The following is a 22,339-nucleotide window of genomic DNA, read 5'->3' as shown; positions in this document are numbered from 1 at the left end:
GCTGCCATCAACTTCGGAAGAAACATATATTTCCAAAATTTTTTACAAAGCATCTCAACTTTTTTTGAAATTGGGTTGTGCATTGATACATTTGTCTTATATTTGTCTTTGATTTGACGCATTCACAGCATCAGTAACCTTTCTAACTGTGTTTTTTTACTGTTTCAAAATCTCACTCACTAATTTATAAAGGCACTAATCATTGAAGTTTTTCAGCTGGGTCTCTTTGCCATGGTTACTCAGTGTATCTGCTAGCTCTTTGATAACCCATGAACCATCATGCCTTCTACAAGGTTGCCAGTTTGTTGATAACATCAATGAATACAATGTTATAATTAGTGTTAATTAAACTCTCTTAGCACTAACTATTTAAAAGTTTTTATTTCAAACTTTTTTAAAACTGTGATAAAATAACAGTGAAAACTTTACTGCGAAACCTAATCTGTTCCAACCACACACACACAGGCTCAAATACAAAGAAAGCTGTATAGAAGGTTTTTTTATGAATCCAAAAGTCTAATACCAATCTATTCTCTCACTACCAATTCAACAAAAATTCCTTTTGCCGCTCTTTCACATACAGTATACACACGTACAACACAGCAGCGTGCAGTTACCCAGGAATGGCGCAGAAAATTCAGCCAGAGCTGACACTGGCCATTACAATCGCCACAGACATTTCACATTTCTGACCTCGTATCCGTTTGTGTCGGGAGCCAGGTATTGAATGCTTTGGAAAATGAAAGCCCCAAAGACTTTTTTACCCTGGAGACAACTAACAGACCATCAGTTGGGCACCATCATTTGTATTGAGTGAAAAATAATGACTTTACTAGAGTATTGAGTGAAATTCCGCTAACCTTTATCTCCAGGGCAAATGCGTTGCCTTTACAGTGCCCTACCCACAAATGCCCCAACACAGATGTGAGGTCTTTATGGCTACATATATAGTATGAAGACAGATATTAGAAACATCTCAATATGCTGTAATCCAATTCAATACCACTATAGACATTTCTGGCAGTGCTAACTCGGTGTTCATGTGTTGCAGAGCTCATGCTACCTTCTTTTAAATATCTCTACAGGGTTAGCTTCATAACACAATTATTGGCTGCTGAGATATGACAACACCACTTGAAAACATTTAATTTGACGCAAAACACTGCATACAACAAATATTTCTATTTCTATTCAAATCTTACTGCAAGTTCTTACATGAAGCCCTTTTAACCTGAGGTGTGGAGTCAAGTCAATTGATGTGCACTTTAACCTTTTGCCTAGAAATTGCTTCAAAAAATTCCAAAAAGGTTCAATTGAAACGATTCTTCATTTGCCTGATGAACTTTGAATTGATCAAACAATGAAAGGTCCTCTTATTGGTGCAGACAAGCACACAAACAGACAGATTATCACAAAGACTAGGAAATGGACTAGGCTAGCGCTAATGCTCGTTGGCCAGCTATAGCTTCACCACCTGTCAGCTCAGAGAAGTTAATTTTGCAAACATTAAATTAATGAGCTCTCATCACAGTTGGTGTGGCAACAAAATTGTTATATCAAAGATGTTTTATTTCCATATGACGAAACGAGCCATGTCTAATAAACAGTTTGAAATGAATCTTTTCACATGGCATGACATCTCAGAATCAAGCTAACGTCTAGTACCGATGGTTGTAAAGCAAAGAGACAGTTTGACACAGAGCTGGTCCGGCCTCACCTCCTGTTGCCCATAGTAACAGGGACCCTCCAGCCTTTGATCTGGCTCAACTCGGGGTCGGCCACATCGATGAGTAAGGGCAGGCGAGGCATCCATACACTCATCTCCAGCTGGGCACTCAGGAAACCATAAGTGAAGTTGACCGTCACCCTGTTCCTCCCTCTTGTCTCCTTACCATTTACATACACGTAGTCACATCGCTCTGACACCTGGACAGTACAGACAAAGAGGAAAGATGAATGAGGGCCTCATGATTTAAGATTGGTCCAAAAAATTTGGCAGACAGTCTGATGGCTTTCCTTTCTGTCTGCCTGTCTGACACTGCATAAATATCTTGATATTGGGGAAGAAAGCGATGTTAAAAAGTACAGAATCACTTGAGAATCACGAAGGACTAAAGTTGAGACTCAACTGTCTTCCTCCAGACATGCACTAGTGGAGGTGTTTCCATGTAAAGCCCCATGGAAAATGAAAAAGAAAGTTTCAGTAAGAACTGACAAAGAGAGGAGAGTGGGAACAGAAGCGGCAATACAAATAAACTAAAACCACACAGACACACATTTTATTCATTTCCCAACACTTCCAAAGTCTGGCCAAGGAATCGCACAGTGTTTCTGTTTATGTCATGTAAATTCACGGCCACGGTTTCCATGAAACTGTTACAGAATATAAATCAGCTCAGCCTTGCGACTGTTCCTGTAGTGCTGTACTGTAGGTGGGAGCATTGAAGTCCCCACCAGTGAGAGCAATGAGGTGAGACACAGCAGTTGGTGTGTTTTATTTAAGATTGGAGGCCTATCTCCACTGCCGCCTCACTTATCTTAACAAACCAGTGGCTCCACAGAGGTAATTGGAGGGCACTAGACTGGAGAATAGAGTGTGGCACTGGAGAGAGGGAAGTGAAAAGAGGGAGGCGGAAAAAGTGAGGAGAAAGCAGAGAGGAATGACTTCCAAGGTTAGTCAACTTGAACTCCCGTGGAAACGTTGCAGGAGATCAGTCTGTGAACTTTTTCCCATCATGCCGACTGGTCCACACCGAAATCTCTGATGTCTTGTGCAACTCTCCAGTGTGACGACATAATGGGTCGATTAACACTCGAAAATAGACAAAATGAGGACTTAAATCATGTTCAATCATGGTCAGTAATGAGACATGTTGATCAAACCGATTAAATCCTTTAAAAGCTATAGTCTATTCTGTAATTTGGGCATTGTTTTAGCATGCCTTTCTTTACTTTTTGGGGTTAGGGTTAGGGTTAGGGTTAGGGTTAGGGTCAGCCTTCTCTCTACATTCACTGTGGGTTGAAAATGCCAGTACCAATCGATCTGCATGTTTCAGACCATCAAGTACGCTTCGCTCCCCTGCTCCCTGTTTTCAAACCTTAGAAATGTAAATGTTTTATCTAAAATTCCAGCCATCTATTGTTTTCAATTCATTTCTGTTAAATATGAAAATCTATGAGCAGACGTGTGAAACATCATCATAGCCATCATCATGCCTGTGTCAATTAGAAGTTATGAGAAAAAGACTTTTCAAATCAATCTGCGTTTGACTTAGTCATGTCTTTATTTAATCCTTTATTTGAGATAGACCTGTGCACACAACAAACACACAATACAGTGGTGACGCATTAGGAAAAACAGGAGTGGCTGCATGAAGCGGCTTCAATAAACATGATTATACATGATTTGTAGTTAAATCTCTCGAAGGAACTTTTTTGTGTCTTTCAGCTCATTGCAGCAATAAATCTAGCAAGACAATAACTGATAAAGCTACAAACTAGCAGGTGAACACAGTGGAGCATTTAGCAGCTACAAAGAGCCATATATTTCCTTGGTGGAGACCAAACCAGAGTTCAAAGGAGAGGAATGTTGAACTGTATTCACCAGATGGCTAGAAAACAACTCCAGATGAACACAAATGTTTCCCTGCGTCTGCTCAATGTGTAAATACATAACTGCATGCTTGTTCCCCATAAAAATGACATGATGTGCTTATATGTCGGGGAATGTGCTTAGGCTCACAGCATTAAGTTTAAAGAATATTTAGGTTAAAAGGGTTTAAATGTGCAACCACAGTATGATTCTTTAACTGTTTTTTCCCACACACACACACACACACACACACACACACACACACACACACACACACAGCCATCTTACGTTAGCATATAATTGAATTTAAGAGTTACGCACTGTCTAATAGAGATTCGTCCTTGTGGCAGTTATAGTATAAAATGTAAAGTTTGTGGTTTCAGGCTTTAATATCATCTGCTTGGTGGCATTGCTCTAAGAGGGGTCAGTGACCGCAGGAAGTGCAAGAGACCATTCAGAGACAAAATAATAACTGGATTAAGTTCCTCTGCTGATACAGAAAATCATTACTAAACACAGTCTCCCTCTCTTTAGTTCTTTCGCACACTCTCTTGAGCTTACACACTTAAAGACACTGCCTCACACTCACAAAGCCAGTCGCTGCAGTGTCGTCTCATGGAATATAATATTCAGTTCCTTTTATTCTTCTCTGGTATTCTCTTCTCGGTCTCCCTTCCTCTGCTCTCTCCTAGTGTCCCAGTAACATGGATCCATTACACAAAGGTCAAATCACTGTGCTTATGGACTGACTGGTGGGATCATGAGCTCAGTCTTTAATGCCATATGGAAGAGGCTGCTCTTATCCACGATGCTTTGACACTCACACAAACACACTCGCACAAACACACACACACTCACACAGACACACAGGCTAGAGCTGGACCTGTGCGGACCTGTTGAGCATGATGGCACAGTGACAGCGGATGTTTTGGAGCTACACGCCATCTGGTTTTTCATTGTCTCCACTCAGTTTAATTACTGTCAAACATTAACATTCAGCAAACTTGCTTTGTATGCAAATTAGGCCTGAATGATATATTCATTTCAAACAGGAATTAAATATGAGAGAAACAAAGGCTGCATATATATATTTATATGTGTGTGTGTTTCCATTTGTTTAAAACATGCTCAGCTGATAATAGAATATTTATGCATACTGTTCATACTATTCAGACACAGTGACTACTGAATGATCAAGCTGCCCAGTTTTACATTATTTAAGATGAACATGTTATGTGGAACTAATGCAGTAAAGAGAACTCTATTGAAAAATCATGAACTAAATGTCCACAATAAAGGAATGGCATAAAATTAAAGGCCTGTTTATATTTTACTTTATATGATTAATGTACTACATGCTCCAAGAAAGTACAGGCTTACACTTATGATGTACACCAGGGGTGGGGAATCTCCGGCCACTGGGCCAATGCAATTCATAAATGAAAAGAAGACAAATTCCTTTTTGTCTGCGATAAAGAAAATAACATAAAATATTACACTAACATGTTCTTCCCAGTAGTCTTTGAACACAATACACACGTCGTGGTTGATATCATGTCGATGCATCATGGCGACTGTCAAGAAAACATAAGTAGATGTGCAGTGCTGCTCTTTCCGAGAGAAATAAAAGGCAAACCAGTGTGTCGAAGTTAATTTGTGAGGACGCACTCGCAGTGATGAAAAAGGCCAATCTCAAGAGTCATTACTGCTCTAAACAAGCTAGACTGGATGAGCTAACACTCAAAGTTAATGCTCTTCGGTGTAGTTTGGATGCCCAACAGGCAGCTTTCCAAAGACCGCATTCTGACATCTAAGAAGCTGAAACTTCATTCAGAAGGAGAATTATGACGGAGTGCCTTGTTGCTGCTATGGAGCTGCTGGCACCAGACAGAGTAAAACTGTTCCAAAGTGTCAGTCTGTCTGGAATAATTCATAGAGATGAAGGAAAACCTGACGTGGAAACTCAGAAAGAAATGTCTATGTGATTTGGCCTTCATGGCAGACATCACCAAGTACCTCTCAGAGCTGAACCTCAAGCTCCAGCCAGCTTCTCAGCTCTTTAATTCATCTGAAGCTGAATTAAAGCTGCAGTAAGTGCAGCTGGAGCTGTGCGTTTTACTGCTCTGCAAGAACAAAAGCCTGCTATGACCTCCGAACATGCTGCTGGGTGTGGAAACTCCTTCAGGCGTTTGGTGGGATCTTTCAGGACATGACATGTGAACAAAAGGAACTGAACATATTTGCTATGACGTTTAATGTCAACACTGACCTTTGCAAAGACTCAGTTCATTCAGGACTGACCCAAACCTGGAAAACCAACTGCAAGCATCATCATCATCATTGTTATCATCAGTGCCATCTGACATAAGACATCTCAATGAAGACACAAGTCAACACAGAGTGATACATGTGTTAAATAAATTATTATGGCCAGGGGCATCACTAAGAGGTGGGCCAGCAATTGTATCATGGTGGCATTTGCCCCTCTGGCACCAAGTGAGCAACCCCCCCCCCCACAGATGAATAATAAGCTTCTCATGGGCTGCCCAATCCACTGTCCATATTGTGCAAACATGCAGCAAATACATTCACAACGAATACGGAAATGATTCAACTCAGTATTTCAAACCAAGTTGATTAGACTTGGTGGTTGTAATGGCTTACCTTGAGTGCATCCTCCTCTGTAGACCTGCAGCTGGTGTAGTTGGTGACATCAGTGACGGAGCCATCGGCCTCCACAGCCAGAGTTTTCACAGGGACTGACACCATTTCACCCGTCAGTGCCGCAGTATTCAGGATATCAGTGTTCTGTGCGGAAAGAAGGAGAGATTGCGTTGGTGCGGTGTCACAGCTGTATCCACTGTTTTTACAAGGACGCCGAGGGAGAGACGGGTCGGGCTGTTTTGAGGAAAAATAACGAGAATAGGAGTAGTGCACTTTGAAGGTTGAAGGCTGATATTCGCCTAGCTTAGTTTAACTGCTAGATATCAGATGAAAGACAGGGAATTACATCAAACCTTTCCAAAGATGAATGCCTGCTCTAACTACACCACATGTTGTACTTTCAGAAATAAGAAGGAGTTTGAGTTTATCAAACATCCAGTTCACTTCACACAACAGCTCCTAAAGCAGCAGATATAACAGGCTAGCTCCAAGCGATGATCTAAAGTCTGGGCTGTAATTGTTAATGCTAGCTGCCTTTGAGGCTGAGGAAGGTGTGCTATACCTGTGGGAGGAGCTGCTGCCTGGTTCCATACATGTCCAGGAATTGAACTTAGCTATAAGTTAACTGATTTTTATCTTTCAGTATGTTCTGTGTAACTTCAAACTGCACACAGAGAAATAACCATTATTATGTTTACTCTGGATGAGTGTAAAACGTAGCAGTATTTATTTAAAACCCAAATTATCTAGTAGCCCACTGCCTTGCCCCAAAGAGGGGGGGGGAGGTTATAGAGAGAAGGTTCTTAATACCATACATGAAAAACCTGTTTAAATAACCCTCTGGACTAATACATTATACAATACAATCATCACTGTTTGTGCAGGGGCAGGGATGACAGGCAGAGGGTGTTAGCAAGACCAACAGGGATTAAAACACTTGCAGGCTCCCAAACTTGAATCACTTAAATCACACTGATTCAGCACCCACACACAAATGGACAGATGGGCTGAAAACCGTTAAAAAATAACATCTACGATGATAACACACAGGACGTCTCTCACAAACTCACACACCTGGATGGAAATAAATCCCCAACTGTATTGTATAATCCATACAGGTGATCACCACTGAAAAACACCTAAACCTGATTACATTTCTAATCTCGCAGCCCGTTTTCCCACCTTGTACTGTACATCTCCATCAATGCTTAGCAGCAGCTTAGCTCTCCTGCATCCCACAAGTTGTCATCAAGCCTGATGTAGCTTTAGTTTTACACTTTAACTCCTCCTTCAACATGGATTTACAACTACTTTCCAGTTCATAAGATGTCTGATAACCTCTTTTTAATCTATTATAGGTAGTGGCAGTGTGTGGGTAAGAAGCTCTGGGTGATCAGTGTTTATTTTTTTCCCTCCTGATGCCTGTGGGCTAAAGCACCAGGCAACACTCAGCAGATGTTCCCCGGCAGCTTCACATTCTGAACTCTGTCAGCTTGACAGCTGCTGACCGCAATTCCAAACGGACATGTTCTAGTTCAGACTGCGACACTGACCCAAACATAAGCCAGTGGATCAGGGGAAGCGCAAAATCAGGAAGCAATATCAGCGCTCTGTGGTGCCGACAGTGCCACGCTGAGAGCTCTTCACGTCCAATGTTTCCCTAAGCTCTGCAGTAATCTAGCTTGCGGTGATCAAGTTCGGCTCAAGTAGTTCAGCCCTGTTTTAAATCTGCTTCTTTTCTGAAAACAGTGTTAGATTTACACTCTGTTGTAAGCCTTGGTATTGTCCATTCCTACGTTTACTTCACTTACTGTCACTTCACTATGGTGGGAAAAAAAACATGCAAACACCACACAGAGAGGTCAGAGAATCAAACACACAGCCTTATCTGCTGATTGTAATAAATGTACATTTTCTGGTGCGCCTTTGATTTTGATTTGATTCGCTCTGCTGTAAGTATAAAGCTACACCTATTTTCCAGTCTCTTTATGGAATAAGTCTATTCAATCCACTGTTACAGGAGAACAAAAGGATTTTTTTCCTCAGGTGATTCTTGTGACTGAGATGAATTTGCTCCACCATGTTGTCTGATTCATGTTGACTATTGTACCATGAAATAGCTGAATCTCCTTTCAAAGACATACATGTATATACCTTGTAAGTTGTGGTGTTCTTCTCATAATGTAAAGGTTTTTGAGAGAAGTACACAAAGCATCAATAACAATATTCACGCATCATTGATAACACTGTGATCACAGGCAGAGGGGATTTGAAGCTTATCGAGCTCTGCTGTGCAGACCTATAATAATTCAACATGGAGGAAACGCTGCATCAAAAACTGGATTGGTAACAAACATCAGAATAAACAAGACGGTGGTGCGCCCTGCAGGGAACACAGTGTGTCTATGTGTACTATAAAGGCTGCATTTTAAAAATCACAGTAATGAATACTGGTATTGTCCTCACCATGACCAGAGGAGCCAGCCCCACATAGTCTCTCTGAGTGGTGTAGATCCGCATTATGCCCACATCCTTGACATTCCCCGGCAGCTCCAGACGCCAGGAGATCGTCTGACTCTCAGGCTGGTCTGAAACATCTTTTGGCACAAAGTCCAGCTGTAAAACCTCCAGAAGACCCCTGTTCAGAGATACAAATTTATGATATATGATGTATGTTTTATGATGATATGATGTGCTTTAAAAGTATAATGAAAATGTCCACAGGAGTTTCACATTTGCTGTTAATTCAGGCTTACGCTGCATATACAGTACAGTAGAGCCATGACTGTGGTTGATCTATGACAGGAAAATTAATGACAAAAACTAAACTCAATGGAATTTGAATCAGGGGTTTAATTGTGGAGAGTAAAATGAAGCAGCACTTATACTCTGCCTACATACAGTTCAAGTTTTATCACAATAAACCACTAAATAAGTTCAACTGTGGTGTTCATTTGGAGGGTAATACCAGTGAGTGTTAATGATATTGTTAGCACAATATTAAAATGGTGTAATGGTAGGGGTTATTTAATTGGCTTTGGGTTAAATAACAGTTGTCATTTCAATCAGCTAGAAAGCCAACGGAAACCTAATGTTGCCCTGTTGAATATTTGTTATTAAACCTCTGGAAACTGTCATATTTGACTTTTTTCTAAAACACTGTCTGGTGTCAAGAGACAAAAACGATTCAGAGGGGAAGGAGCTGAGATGAGGTGTCGTACTCTCATCTTGGAGACAGACTGCCTCGGAAAAATAAAAAGAAAGAAAGAAATTACTCTGAAATTTGTGAAAAACAAACTGCAGAGTTTGAACCAAAAGAGAACGCAATACACAAGAGGTCTCATTTCCATCAGCAGATGGAAGAATAAGGTGAGAGTGTGGAGGGAAGATTAAGTGAGCTGGCAGAGACTTGAGCCAAGTATTCTGGTCAAAGGATTGTCAGAGAAATGGCATGTGATGTTATTTGATGCTGGAGAGAGTGTGTAGGCATACCTGCCAGAAGGAACAGATCAAAGGGAAAATAGAGCAGAATGTGAATGGAGCTGTGGCACTTTGAAGTGCGGCAAAACTTTGCATACAGCAAAACAATGAACCTCTACACTGCATGGCTAAAACTCACATTTCAAAAAAGAACAAATAAAACAAATCTGCCTCAAGAGCTCTTATAGGTTTCGATTTATCTTTTTATTCAATTTTAATTTTTGTTTTCCACTTACTCTAGTTTCATTTATTTTCTGCCTTGTGGGTTTGCTTGTTTCAGTTTAGTTTTTATTGTTTAAAATGTTTAGTTTTACTTCAGTTTTTATTAGTTTCGGTATTAGTTTTTTTATTAGTTTTTTGTGAAGAGAGTTTGACTCACAGCCATGTATAATTTGACCAAACTGACAAAACATTTCTTGACATTTCTTGTATGTCTTTATTCGCTGCGGGTGAGATTGTCCTGACAAACATGAAGCTGCTCACAGAGGGTCAGTCATACCATGTTGAAGCTTTGCAAAGAGAAACCGCTGCTGAGACATTTCACTGACGAACACAAAAAAACACCTGACACGCAGAAAATGGAGACCACAAAGAATTATTTTGGTCAAAGGAGAACAAAAATGGCCTTAGGTACTCTGCACAGTATGAGATGTTACCAAACCAACCTAGCAGGAAGGGTGATGGTAATACCATTACCCTTACAAAGGAACTGAACTTCATTTTGCATGCTCTCAGGTATATTTACCCATGTCGTAAAGGCACAAAGCCAAAAATATCGCCATTTTTACACTTGGGTTTTTGTATGGGTTTCTATGGTACATAAAAAAATTAGATACAACATCATTCTTGGTGAGCTTTAGATGTGCTGATCTAAGGCTGGGCTAGCTGTTTCCCCATTTTTCCAGCCCTCATGCCAAGTTAAACTAACTGCCTACTGGCTATAGCTGAGAGCAGTATCAATCTCCTCATATAGCTCACAACAAGACAGCAAATAAGTGTATTTCCCAAAATGTCAAAACCACTGAGATTCTGACTATTGAGATTGTGTGGAATTACAGAAAGTTAACATCTAATCTGTGTTTTTGTACCTTTACAAAATGTGTGTCTTGGGCCTGCATACCTGAAATCATGCAAATTGAAACGTTGATTTAATTCCTTTGGTACGGTCCTTGTCTTGCTGTGTTGTTTTTTTTTTTCAGTAGAATGGACTCAGACAGAGTTTAAACAGGCTGAAATGATTCACATTGAAAGTACTGTGAGAGGCTGCGTGAGAGCTAGACAGTGAAACACAGAAGGGGTTAATGTCCCTATTTCCTGGAAATCCATCTATTAGGGGGGACTAAACCCTCGGACGTATCATCATTTCAAAGCACAGTGGTGAGAGAGTGTGTGTGTGCGCGCGTGTGCTTTCGTGTGTTGCTTGTGTGTGCGAGCTCAGTGCAAGGGACATGACTTGGAATATCTCTGCTTCTTAATCTCCCCCTCTGAACGTGCAAGCGCTTAAGCCTGGATAACGTAGCCGTGATTATGGATGATTACAGATAAGTGGGTCGGAAGGACGGCGGGTGGTGCAGGGTCTGTGTGGGTAGGAGGTTGCTGGGCAGAGGTGGCTGCTGGTGTGTGCCGCCACCAGCGTCAGGCAAAACGGTCATAATCAGTGAATCAGCATTGAAAGTGCTATGAAATACAAGTCGAAGCACTTCAACAACACTTTGGTTCATTTACTGCTTCTGTTTAAAGTTGTCAGTTGCGATTTATTTTAGTCCCATCAAAGCAATTTGGAGGGTAAAACTGGTGATCCTACAGAGGTGGTAACTAATGAAGTAAATAAAGTTTTTGAAGTAAATAAAGTTCCTAATTGACCAAGTATTTAAATTAAGATCAGATAAGAAAATCAGACATTCTCCAATAAAAACTGGGGCTGCAGACTGAGTTCACATATTTGAGACATCAGTTTAAGCCAATTCCACCAGATTTTTCTTCTTTTCATGCAATTTTACTTTGTTTTTTATTTCTTTTTTGTTCAAGTAATCATTTTAATAAATGATACTGTAACTATTATTTTAAGGAAATATAAAGAAAATCAAGGGAACCAGGTTGCATTAAAGCAACGTTATAGAAAAAGTTACCTTACAATAACAGCTTCAAAACCACCAAAATGCTACACTGACTTGCAATAGGGACAATGTTGCCTGTCATTCCCACTCTGCACCCTCAACACCTGTTCAAGTGCTTAACACTTAACAGCCACTACACCACCAACGTCACAGATTTTGGTGAAACTGGATCATATTTTATAGATGAAATGTTTTCTTGTTTTGCCCCTGATGTCCTCCAGCTGCTCTACCTTGACTCTCAGTCACTTACAGTTATCTGCTGGACAGATCACTTTACCTGTTGCTAAAGTGTTTGCTAGCTGTAGCCGCTGTTAGCTAGTACGTTCAGTTAGCCGTGCGGCTAGCTGCCTCTGCCCAGACTGGGAGCTCGGAGCCCTGGTGGAGATGATGTTTACACTAGACAGGAGATCTGTACCACCAGGAGGAGAAGCGGTGGGGGTGTGCTGGAATGGGCAGTGGAGCTGGTGCCAAATCAAGCTCAGCAGCCTCTAGCGACCTCAGAGGCAAAGAGAATGAAGACGATACTGACAGAAGAAGCTAACGAGGGGAAAAGACGGAGTGACAATGAAGAGACCGGGTGAAAGCAAATCTCGGAGTGCCTTTTAGTCGTTACCAGAGCTTTGTCCCATGAACAACTTTGATGCCATCTAATGAAATCCAAACACAGTCGGCACCTTACAGTGTTCTTGTTCCTGCAGTATCATGCATAATCTGTACTTGTCAGACACTGTGCTGACTTTAAAAATGAGTGTTCGAGGTGGTCATTCAGTCCTTAAGGATGTTTTTCGCCAGAAGAACCCAAACAAAATAGCATCTGCAGGCAAGCAGTGGGCACACATTTCATGACTTTCTTCTAATGCAGATTTTTTTGAGGTTTGTACATGAGTACTCTCTTACCTCTCCTGCCAAAAGCAAGTTTACTCCATGAAAACCGATGCACATTCTTTTATACAGAAACAACATTGGGTCCACTTCCTGCAGTGAGCACAAGGCCACAAAATGATTACTAAACGAAAAAGAAAAATCCTTTTCAATTTGTCCCTGCACCGCGGAGCACATGTAACATTGAATATGCTTTTAATGGTAACTAATTGCTTTTCCTTGGCAGCAGGGGTTACTGAGAAGCAATAACAGACTATGAGAAGTGATAAAAAGATACAGATTGTTTTCTTATGTGTAAAGAACGAACATTTGAAAAGGGCTGGTGAATCCATGGGCTCATGGACTGCATGTCATGGAGTGGACTGACCTCTTTGCAGTGACGGCAACCTTCCTCTGACAGACGACAGAGACAGTGTTGGGAGTCGCTCCTCTGCCTGGCTCCACCACGATGTCCCACAGTGCTGAGTCACTGGGTCGCGCTGCACTGAATGACAGCCCTGATTTTACCGATGCCCTGCAGTAAACACATAAAATACACATACATAGGGCAGTTTTTTTTCATATACTTTTGAGAAGATGTGCTCATGCGGTGGTTTTGCTTCTGTGTACTGTTTCTGAATCCGTTGCCACCAACAGGCTTTATATTTCATAGGTTTTATTGTACAATATGTGCTGCATGCAGACTGCACAGTGCAGTGGAACAATGCTCCAACACGGAACAGAAATACTTAAATTGTGGCCATCTGTGTCTCCTCTACAAGCAACAAGCCTTTGTAAAAGACGTTGCTTTGTATCTGTTGTCTGTATACTGAGACATATACAAGTGTGTGGGAGGCACTAAGGGTTCGCTTTCAGAAGCAGGTTTTTTGTCGCTAAAGATGAACATGTTTCGTATGTGTTTGTTTGCGTGTTTAGTTGTTCATGTTGTGCCTAACGAGGTGAGTCAGCGACAGACGAATGTGTCGCAGGCTGCCGGCAGACAGAGAATTAGCAGGGGTATTTATTCCCATTAGCCCAGGGGAGAAGTGGGAATCAGTTAATCAGATGTCAGACACACGCATCACTCTGCTGGGAGAGATAAAAGGCTTATTATAAATAATGTGCTTGGTCCAGACAGTCCTGGAGGTCCGACAATCACCAAGCCTTTGTTTTGGAAAGCGTCAATCCCTCTGCTAAATTGTTGCATCAAATATCACTGGACAGGGTCGTAGATCAGTTACTTGAGTCCCAGGCTGACAAGTGATACAAGGGACACGGAGAGATCCACGTTTAAAATGCAGCAATTCACTAATCTGCGCTCGCGCAGACACCTTGCTACGGGGTGGGAGCCTCGTGTGTTTCCAAAACAGGCCAATTTCCTCGTGGCAGGGATTCAACAAGGTGCTGGAAACCTTCCAGAGGAAATTCAGCCCATGCTTACTCAAGAAGAGCATCACTCAGCGCCTGCAGTTTTATCAGCAGGATTTTCAGCCTGAGAATAATTTGAAAAACCTCTACCTCAATAAGTCGTTGTGTCAGGTCTGCAGACTGTGAAAGCCGCTGGACTGAAGCCACTAAAATAATCTTTAGATGATGCGTCACACAGGTAGACTGTGGCCATGGAAGGATGCTTATAGTCCAAAAAAGCAAAAACTGCCTTCGCAAAACCATTAAAGCTCTGTCAAATGTCTCATCCGTTGATATCAGGACAGGTATATCAGGACAACACTTTCACTGTGTCGACCACAAATTACATCCCTGCCATCAGACACAAAGTTTTATGAGAAATGGCCCTCTAACCGAGCCCCCTGATGGTCCGAGAGTGAAAACAAAGGATTGTAGTTCTTTAGGATTAGAATAATGTAATCGGAAATCATTGCAGAGACGCTTCTTTCTTACACATTTGCTGCCTGGTAATAGTTTCGAGAGGCACCCTGCTATTTTACAGCGAACAATCTGTCTCTGTTTCTGTTTTAACAACATGTAGTCTGTCATTTCAGCAACAAAGCAGTCTTCAAATCGCTGAAGAATATTAAAACTGACAGATGGAAAGACACACACACACACACAATCTATTCACGCTAGAAAAAGGGTCAGTATGCATGCCCTCACACACACACACACACACACACACACACACACACACACACACACACACACACACACAAACGTCCAAATAGACACACTTAGAAATACTGATTTGTAATCAAAAGGCAACCAGACGAATCAATAACCATTGAGACAGGGTCAAGGTTAGAGTGGTTTGGCAGACAAAATACAGTATGCAAGCATACACACACACATACACACACGCACACACACACACACAGTCATGTTTTTATCACTTCAGAGGACATTCTATTGACTTATATTCATTTCCTGGAGACTTAACCAAACTAAAACCATAACTACTACATGTCCAAATGTAACCTTATTCCAAACCCTAACATTTAATGATTTACATCATGAGGCCTTGTGTATTGTCCCCATATGGAAGGCAAGTCCTCACAATGTGACTCTGTGGACATAAATCTGTCCACACAGTCACACTTTAACAGTAAACTGGCAATTCAACAAGTGCTGGATAAAGACATACTTGTGCAGAGTTCGATGTCTGGATGAAAACCTTGTTGCCAAAGGCAAAATATCCACATTTCACTTTCAGTTAATATTTCAAATACGCTAAGCATTGATTTCATTACACAGATAAAGCAGGCAGATCAAGAGATCAAGTAAAAAAAAACCTCATTTTAGAAAATGTTACATCTGTTTTTGTCTTTTCTTATATCCTACATTTTTCTTTCCTCTATTTAAATTAATTGCTATTCTAATCAAAATGAGAGAGCAAATCATTTATTGATTATGTTTTAAATCAGGGCTCATCATAAATATTTATGATGTCCTTTTTTTCTCTTTTTTTTTTTTTGCATATCCCAATTTAACCAAACTTCCTCCATATACTAACTAATTTCTTGCTGCTTGTCCAGCTGAGCCTCACAGTGCACAACAGCACCTGATGAGCTTCCCTCCCAGGGGCACAAACCACTTCAGCCGGCTCCTGTTGAGTGTGGACGAGCAGTGACTCAGTGCCAGGATCTTCCTGGATCACTGAGTTTCTCACCCACAAGCAGACACGAGCCTCCCTGCAGAGGAACCTCATTTCGGCCGCTTCTATCTGCGCTCTTTGTCTTTGTCAGTCACTACCCACAGTTCAGGACCACAGGTGGGGGACAGAATGGATATCGACCTGTGAAGTGAACAACCCTTCACTGCTGTTTTACCAAAGCTAGTCAATCTCTTTGTTTAAAAATGTGAAAGCTGGAGAGCTCCCAACTCTGTTGTTTGCCTTTTAGCTTGATTAGCCATTCATGCAGAGGAAAAGAAGAGTTTTCTGAAACCCTGTTGTCTGTGGACGTGGCATTTTGTGTTTCCCTCAGATTAAATTAAAATATTCTTCCGATACTTACACAGTGTAGGTTTTGACTTTTCGATGTTGAAATGTTACTGCTCTTTTTCAGCTGAACGCACAACCACACAATGTTTCATATTCAATCTGATGAAATGTTTGTAATTCCATGTGATGACAATTTTGAAAATAGATGATTTTTAATAACAAATGTTGTGTTTACAAGCTGCCTGTGCACTTAACAGGTGGGTATGATGACCTTGCAATCCACACTCACACGCACACACACACACACACACACACACACACACACACACACACACACACTAGCAAATGTGCATGGTTAATCCTGGCAGTCTGCCCAGATCATGTCTACCCCAAAGGGTTAACCTCTTGATTCATTTTCAATCAGGGCCACAGATTATGTGGCCTAACTCTGCTGGAGTGGACTCAATCTTTGGCCAAAGAGTGAAGTAGAGCAGGGATTTCTCCCAGGAGGAATCAATCACTTTGCCAAGCTCCTCAGAGCCAGCCTTCACATGGACTTAACCACTGGACTCAGTCCCCTCTTCTGCTCCAATCTCATTTTGGATGTGGCAGTAGGTCAGAAATACACGGGCTGAAATCACTGACCTGACTGGAGGATCTTCAGCCGTACGGTCAGTGAGTCAGAGTTTGTGGAATTTCAGGTGGAGAGGCCGCAAATCCTCCCAAATGGTCAAAACAATAGCAAATGTGAAAGGGTCAGCGTCTCTTATGCACATAATTTCAGCAGCGCTAGCAGAGCTACATTCAGGTCACTGGGTCTGTGTGTTTGTGTGTGTGCAGGGACGCTGGTCTGATATTTGAGAAGAGCACTCTGAGAATGGCTGACACAGGTTTAACCACTGCATGTGCCCTATGGATTAATACACATATCTTAACCTTTCTCTCCATTTGCCTCCATACCGTAGCAGATTACTGCAGGGTTGGTATGTTGCTTGCAGCATGGTATCGCTAAATCATGGGATTAGAGAGAAATTTGACTTGCATTACAAACAAAACCATTAGGCTGAGTAAAGACTGGAAATGCAAACCTCACTGCGATGGCTTTAACTTTCCTGATCTGATGCATTCTGATAAACACAGTTGTACTCCCCGCAGTGGTGTGCATCAAAAAGCAGCAAGTCACAACTTCGAGACAGATTGAACTGTGTGTTTCAGTGAGAAACAGCTGCTTTTATATTAAGTTCACTTTTACCCAAAGGAGTCAGGAAGATTTTAGTTATTTGTTTTCCTGCTCCATTAAATAGATGCATTATTTATGAAGTTGAATACCCAGAGAACCTTGTTGAAATGTTAGTGGGATGTTGAGATATGAAAATTGGTGAATCATTTGCCAATTATTTCCCTGTTTATGGACGAGTGCTCTCCATAACTCCCCGACTAACTGAGAAGTTGGAGTCGACAGGATATAACATGTCAGTAATTTATGAAGCCAGTGAAACTGGCAGACAACACAAGTCATGTTGGCGCTCAAGCATTTTACTGAATGGCCTTGGTGGTGAGCCCCATCAGTATTCAAGTGCCTTAAGTAACCATTTAAATGCATGGAGCTTATCCCTCATGAAGATGCTCAAATATACTGTATATCACGATGATTCAACTCGGTTTCAGCCTCTTTTTCTGCTTCACATGTCTCAGTGACAATTAAATTTTATGTGACTCCTCCTAAACTCTTGTCCTCTGCAAACTCAGCAAACACAGCTGAATAATTATAATGTTTTCTGGGAATTACATTTTAAGCTGCACACCCTCTTGCTTTATTTAATTACAGTATGTAAGACGAAAATGTGCTGTTGGCATGCGACATAATGTGATTATCCTGGTTCAGTGTAATATTAGTTTATTCTCCACCAAAACAACAGATACAGGCGGCGGCACTGACATCTGTGGCTTGCAGACGAGCTAAATAGCTATCAAAATCTGGCAACAACAAAGCCACTATGCACACAAAACAAACAGCAGAATTAATTTACAGTGGGCCTAACCTCTAAAGGGTGATACACAAATGTCCAACAATGTCCAAAACATTTAATATGGCAGCAAATCAGAACTGCAGACATGAGAGTTCAGACTTATGTCACAAAAATGAGAACCAGAGACAGCTAAAGTTGACTGCTGTCAGACTCACTTGACTTGAAGATGTACTGTAAATTAAAGACTTCAAAGCAAACCATTCAAGTGAATTTCATGTTTTGGGCTGGTGAATTTGCCAGGACAGCACCATGCAGGTCTTGCAAAGCCACACATTTGGAATATGTAATGTTTAGGTCTCTACATAGAAACGACTTTGACAGTTGAGAGTGGAAACAGGGGGAAACAGCTCGTCTGGCTCTGTCTAAAGGCAACAAATCCAGTTATCAGTACCTAAAGCTCACTAACTAACACACTATATCTTGCTTGTTTCATCCGTACAAAAATTAAAGCTTATAATGGTTTTTTTTCATGGTTTTATGGGAGATTGTGTGCCGGAATATTTCTTGGTCTTTGGTCTTGTCATCACCATGAGGCAAAGCAAAGATTTGTAAGGTTAGTGCACAAGGCCAAGAAACAGTCCAGCACATAACCTTTGTGAACCATCACTGCTTATCTAACTTGGCAAGAAAGTGAATAAGTGTATTTCCCAAAATGTCAAACAATTTCTTTAAGAGCAGTCTGATAAAGAAAAAGAGTGAAGAAGTCTCACCTGAGAGTGAAATTTTCCAGTGTAGATGTGCTAGCCAGGAAGACATAGAAAGCTGCGACGTCATTGATCTTCAGGGGCTTGGAGGAGGTCTGGATCACCACGGCGCCTCCCAGCCTCAGACGAAGAAAGGTGGGGTTCCCTGGTGGAGTTCTCAGCAGACTGACACTTCCTATACGCCTCATTGGTGTCCCTGATCCCCCAGAATCTCTTCCTCTTCCCACCCCTACACGCTGCAGGCTATCCTGTGGGGTACACTGGCCTGTCTGATCCCTGCGACTCTGGAAGTAGACCTCCACAAGGTTCCCCTGAATCCCTTTAATTCCATCAGTTCTTCCTGTTTCCCTGCTTGAGCTGCCTGATCGGCTGGCTGAGCTGAACCAGGCCGGTTCTGGCTTCAGCTGGGCCAAACAGAATCCACCTGGAGACACCAGGCATGCCCCTCGAACTTCCCTCATCTCCCAGAAGGCGTAGGCCGTCACACAGTGAGATCCATCCTTTGCCTTGGCTCCAGCACTTTTCCTCCCATTATCTTCTCCAGACCCCGCCCCTTCTTGTCCAACAGTGATGCCACTTCCTGTGGGCATGTGGAAGAGAATCTTAACAGCAGGGGATGAGGAACGAACTTGGCGGACCAAAATGACTGGCAGGATTCTGGGCCCACTGAGGAGCCGGTCTGGAAGAATCGGGGCATCTACAGTCAGGGGGCCATATGAAGCATTGACAGATGGCTGGAGGAGCCCAGCACCTGGACCAGTGAGCAGAAAGGTCTGAGTCCGAGCCTTCAGGCTGGAGTTCCCTGATGGCTCTGGACTGTCCTGCCTCAGAAACACGTGGTTCACATTGAGGACCTTAAAGTTAACGGTGGGGTAGACTGGAGATGGGGTGGAGGACATCCCAGTGTCTTCAGCAACCTTTTGACTTTCAGCAACTGGGAGGGGAGAATTTACAAAGAGAGATTAGTGCAATAACTGTCGCTGCTGAACTAAACATCTGTGTTAGGTTTCAATAGTTGTCACTTATAAAATCAGTCTGTTACAGAAAGTCGAGGGCAAAGGAAAACACACGCGCCTCTTTGGAGGCATAATGTCAGAACTGAGACAAACAGGAGACAGAGGGGTTCGGCATGGGCAGAGGTTGGAACAGTTCGAGGTTTGGCCTGCAATTTTGAACATCAAGTTTATGTGGTTAAATAACTTGAGAGGTAATTACTACAACTTTCAGATCATTCGTTTTTAGAGCCATCATAACCACTGTGTAACAAAGAACATGAAGTGGTTTCTTAACAGTTTTATGCTCAGCACATTTTCGCTCACACTGCCTTTCAAGCGACTGCAAAACTTGGCTATTCCTCTCTGTAAAGGCTGAAGAGACTATTCACATGACCCTTAACAACACAGTGTGAAAACTGACATAATGCCCCTCCAAAGTGATTCACTAGATATTATGAAGTGCAGATTTAACAGTCTAATGATGGCACTCAGTGTACTTGGACTGAAAAGACCATACAGTGTCATTTCTATTGCATATTGTGTACCCAGATGGTAACAATTATGGTAAATTCCCAGGTTGCTGGTTAAATGTTGGGTCAAATAAAACACATAAACATATATGCATACATATTCTTCATTGTAGTTTTATAACTAGAACACAGGAAAACTAAGTGTATATCTCTTATGTGGTAGGTCTCAACTATACTTGTCCCTCAGCAGAAATTAAAAATTTCTGCTCGCCACTTACTACATCAATGCCATGCAACAAAGGGAATGGGAAATGCCTGGGTGGTAAAAAGCCTCTCTTATAACTTTCATGAGACGGCTGTTTGTCCCAACAGGATGCCGTATGTGACAGCTCCCACATCCTCCTGCCAAAGACACTTGGTAATTTGCCATCCTCCGTGTTGAAGTGCTCGAGAATTAATGTGCGAATTTGACTTTCCCTTCCTCACAAAAATAACTTATCTAAAAGCAAACATGAGTCAAAGCAAAGCCTCCTATCTCCCCCCAAAGGTCTTAGAAGTGATATATCATTCTTCTCTGATTTTTAATCATATTGCATGAATACATCTATATGTAAATCAATTTTCTTTCTAAAGGCAAAGGAATATCTATGAAAAAGATACGTGTCAGGATTGATATTGAAAATGTAGTATTCAGAAAAGCACACAGGAAACTGTCTTAGAGATTCCAGAGATCAGACCGATGCCATTTTATATTAAAGGCCAAAATAGATGTTGGCAGGCACTTACAATTTTTGCATGATATCTGCAGGACTAAAGCAAAGCAAAAGTAAAACTCAACATAATGCAAAGGCGATCCAATCGGACACCAGTGTTATATTTCCGATTTGCTGCAGTAAATCTGTCCACCTGGGGCTATCAGAACAAACACTGCATTTTATTTGTTGAAATAAACTGACATTTTATGGTCCCCTTATCATCTCCACATATCTCCACTGAGGAGACAGTGTTATTGCTGTTCTTGCTGAAGTTTATCTACGAACAGACCGTTTAAAAGCCATGAATGGATTTCTATTACGTTAAATGGACAGGTAGGCCCTTGGCCAGGGATCAACTACTTTAATTTGATTTTGGAGATGATCCAGATCTGAGATTTCTGCTTTTAGACAATTATTGACTTCAGCCATTAACAGGAATTAATAGCTAAACATCAAAATCAGACGACTTGATTTCAAATCCTAGCAAGTTTTATGCAGCGGGATAAAGAAACTGATTTAAATAAAAACTTTGGGTTTAAATTGCAGATTTAATCTTTGGCAGATGTTTATGCACTCTAATTTATTTCATTATCAATATACTACTCCAGCAAGCATGAGATAGATGCCTGAATACTTTCAGTTTTCATCAAAAATGGTACATTTGTTGACTGAGATAAAAAGCTTGTGCAATAGGCCAGCAAGTACTGTGTCAAGGTTATGAATCCATCTTGTTAAAATGTATCCTCATACCAACTTGACCCACATGGCAGGTGTACACTGCAGGTCAAAGCAATCGGCGGAGTGAAGAAAATACAAAGAGGAAAATAATCCTGTCTGGTTCAAGCAAAAGTCTGCAACATGTCTGGCCATACTGAAATGATGACTCTGGATTACATGCTGCTCACATGTTGCTTGTAAACACTGGTCTGTGAGACAAAAGTGAAAAAGAAGAGTTTGAATGAAGCCTTTACAAGATTCTAGTGTGATAATAGTAATAGTGTGATAAGATGCCAATAAATTTACGTTTAGACTCCGATCCGAGCCTCAAAATGAGTCTACTGCTGATGTACACTCCTGTGCATCAATGGACATATTATTTAGTGATCAGGTATTGATTTGATGAGCCCTGGATGGAATTCCAGAAGAATCTTGACTGGTGACATTAGAAGAAAAGCAAACTATTTGAAATATTTAAACAGCTATTATAAATGTTAGTTCAACCCCAGACAGGCTCGCTGCACATCTGTGACTGGACTGAAAGATAAGGCTTCCATGCA

At 41.4% G+C, this 22,339-nt stretch overlaps 1 protein-coding gene across 1 annotated transcript in view; it reads right to left on the bottom strand.

Moving 5' to 3' along the window:
* The window catches only part of LOC139348585 (transmembrane protein 132D-like), a 31,629-nt gene that overhangs the window by 7,972 nt on the left and 1,318 nt on the right, over positions 1–22,339 (bottom strand). The window contains exons 2-6 of the mRNA XM_070988829.1: positions 18,849–19,776; positions 13,103–13,249; positions 8,723–8,894; positions 6,257–6,400; positions 1,718–1,926 (exon numbers count right to left, since the gene is read on the bottom strand). Of these exons, the coding sequence (XP_070844930.1) occupies positions 1,718–1,926; positions 6,257–6,400; positions 8,723–8,894; positions 13,103–13,249; positions 18,849–19,776 (1,600 nt within the window). The remainder of the gene's footprint in view (positions 1–1,717; positions 1,927–6,256; positions 6,401–8,722; positions 8,895–13,102; positions 13,250–18,848; positions 19,777–22,339) is intronic.

This window comes from Chaetodon trifascialis, chromosome 20 (assembly GCF_039877785.1).
Source record: "Chaetodon trifascialis isolate fChaTrf1 chromosome 20, fChaTrf1.hap1, whole genome shotgun sequence".
NCBI classification, from domain to species: Eukaryota; Metazoa; Chordata; class Actinopteri; order Chaetodontiformes; family Chaetodontidae; genus Chaetodon; species Chaetodon trifascialis.
The sequence above is the reverse complement of the archived record's forward strand: the minus strand, read 5'-3'. Positions and strand labels throughout refer to the sequence as shown.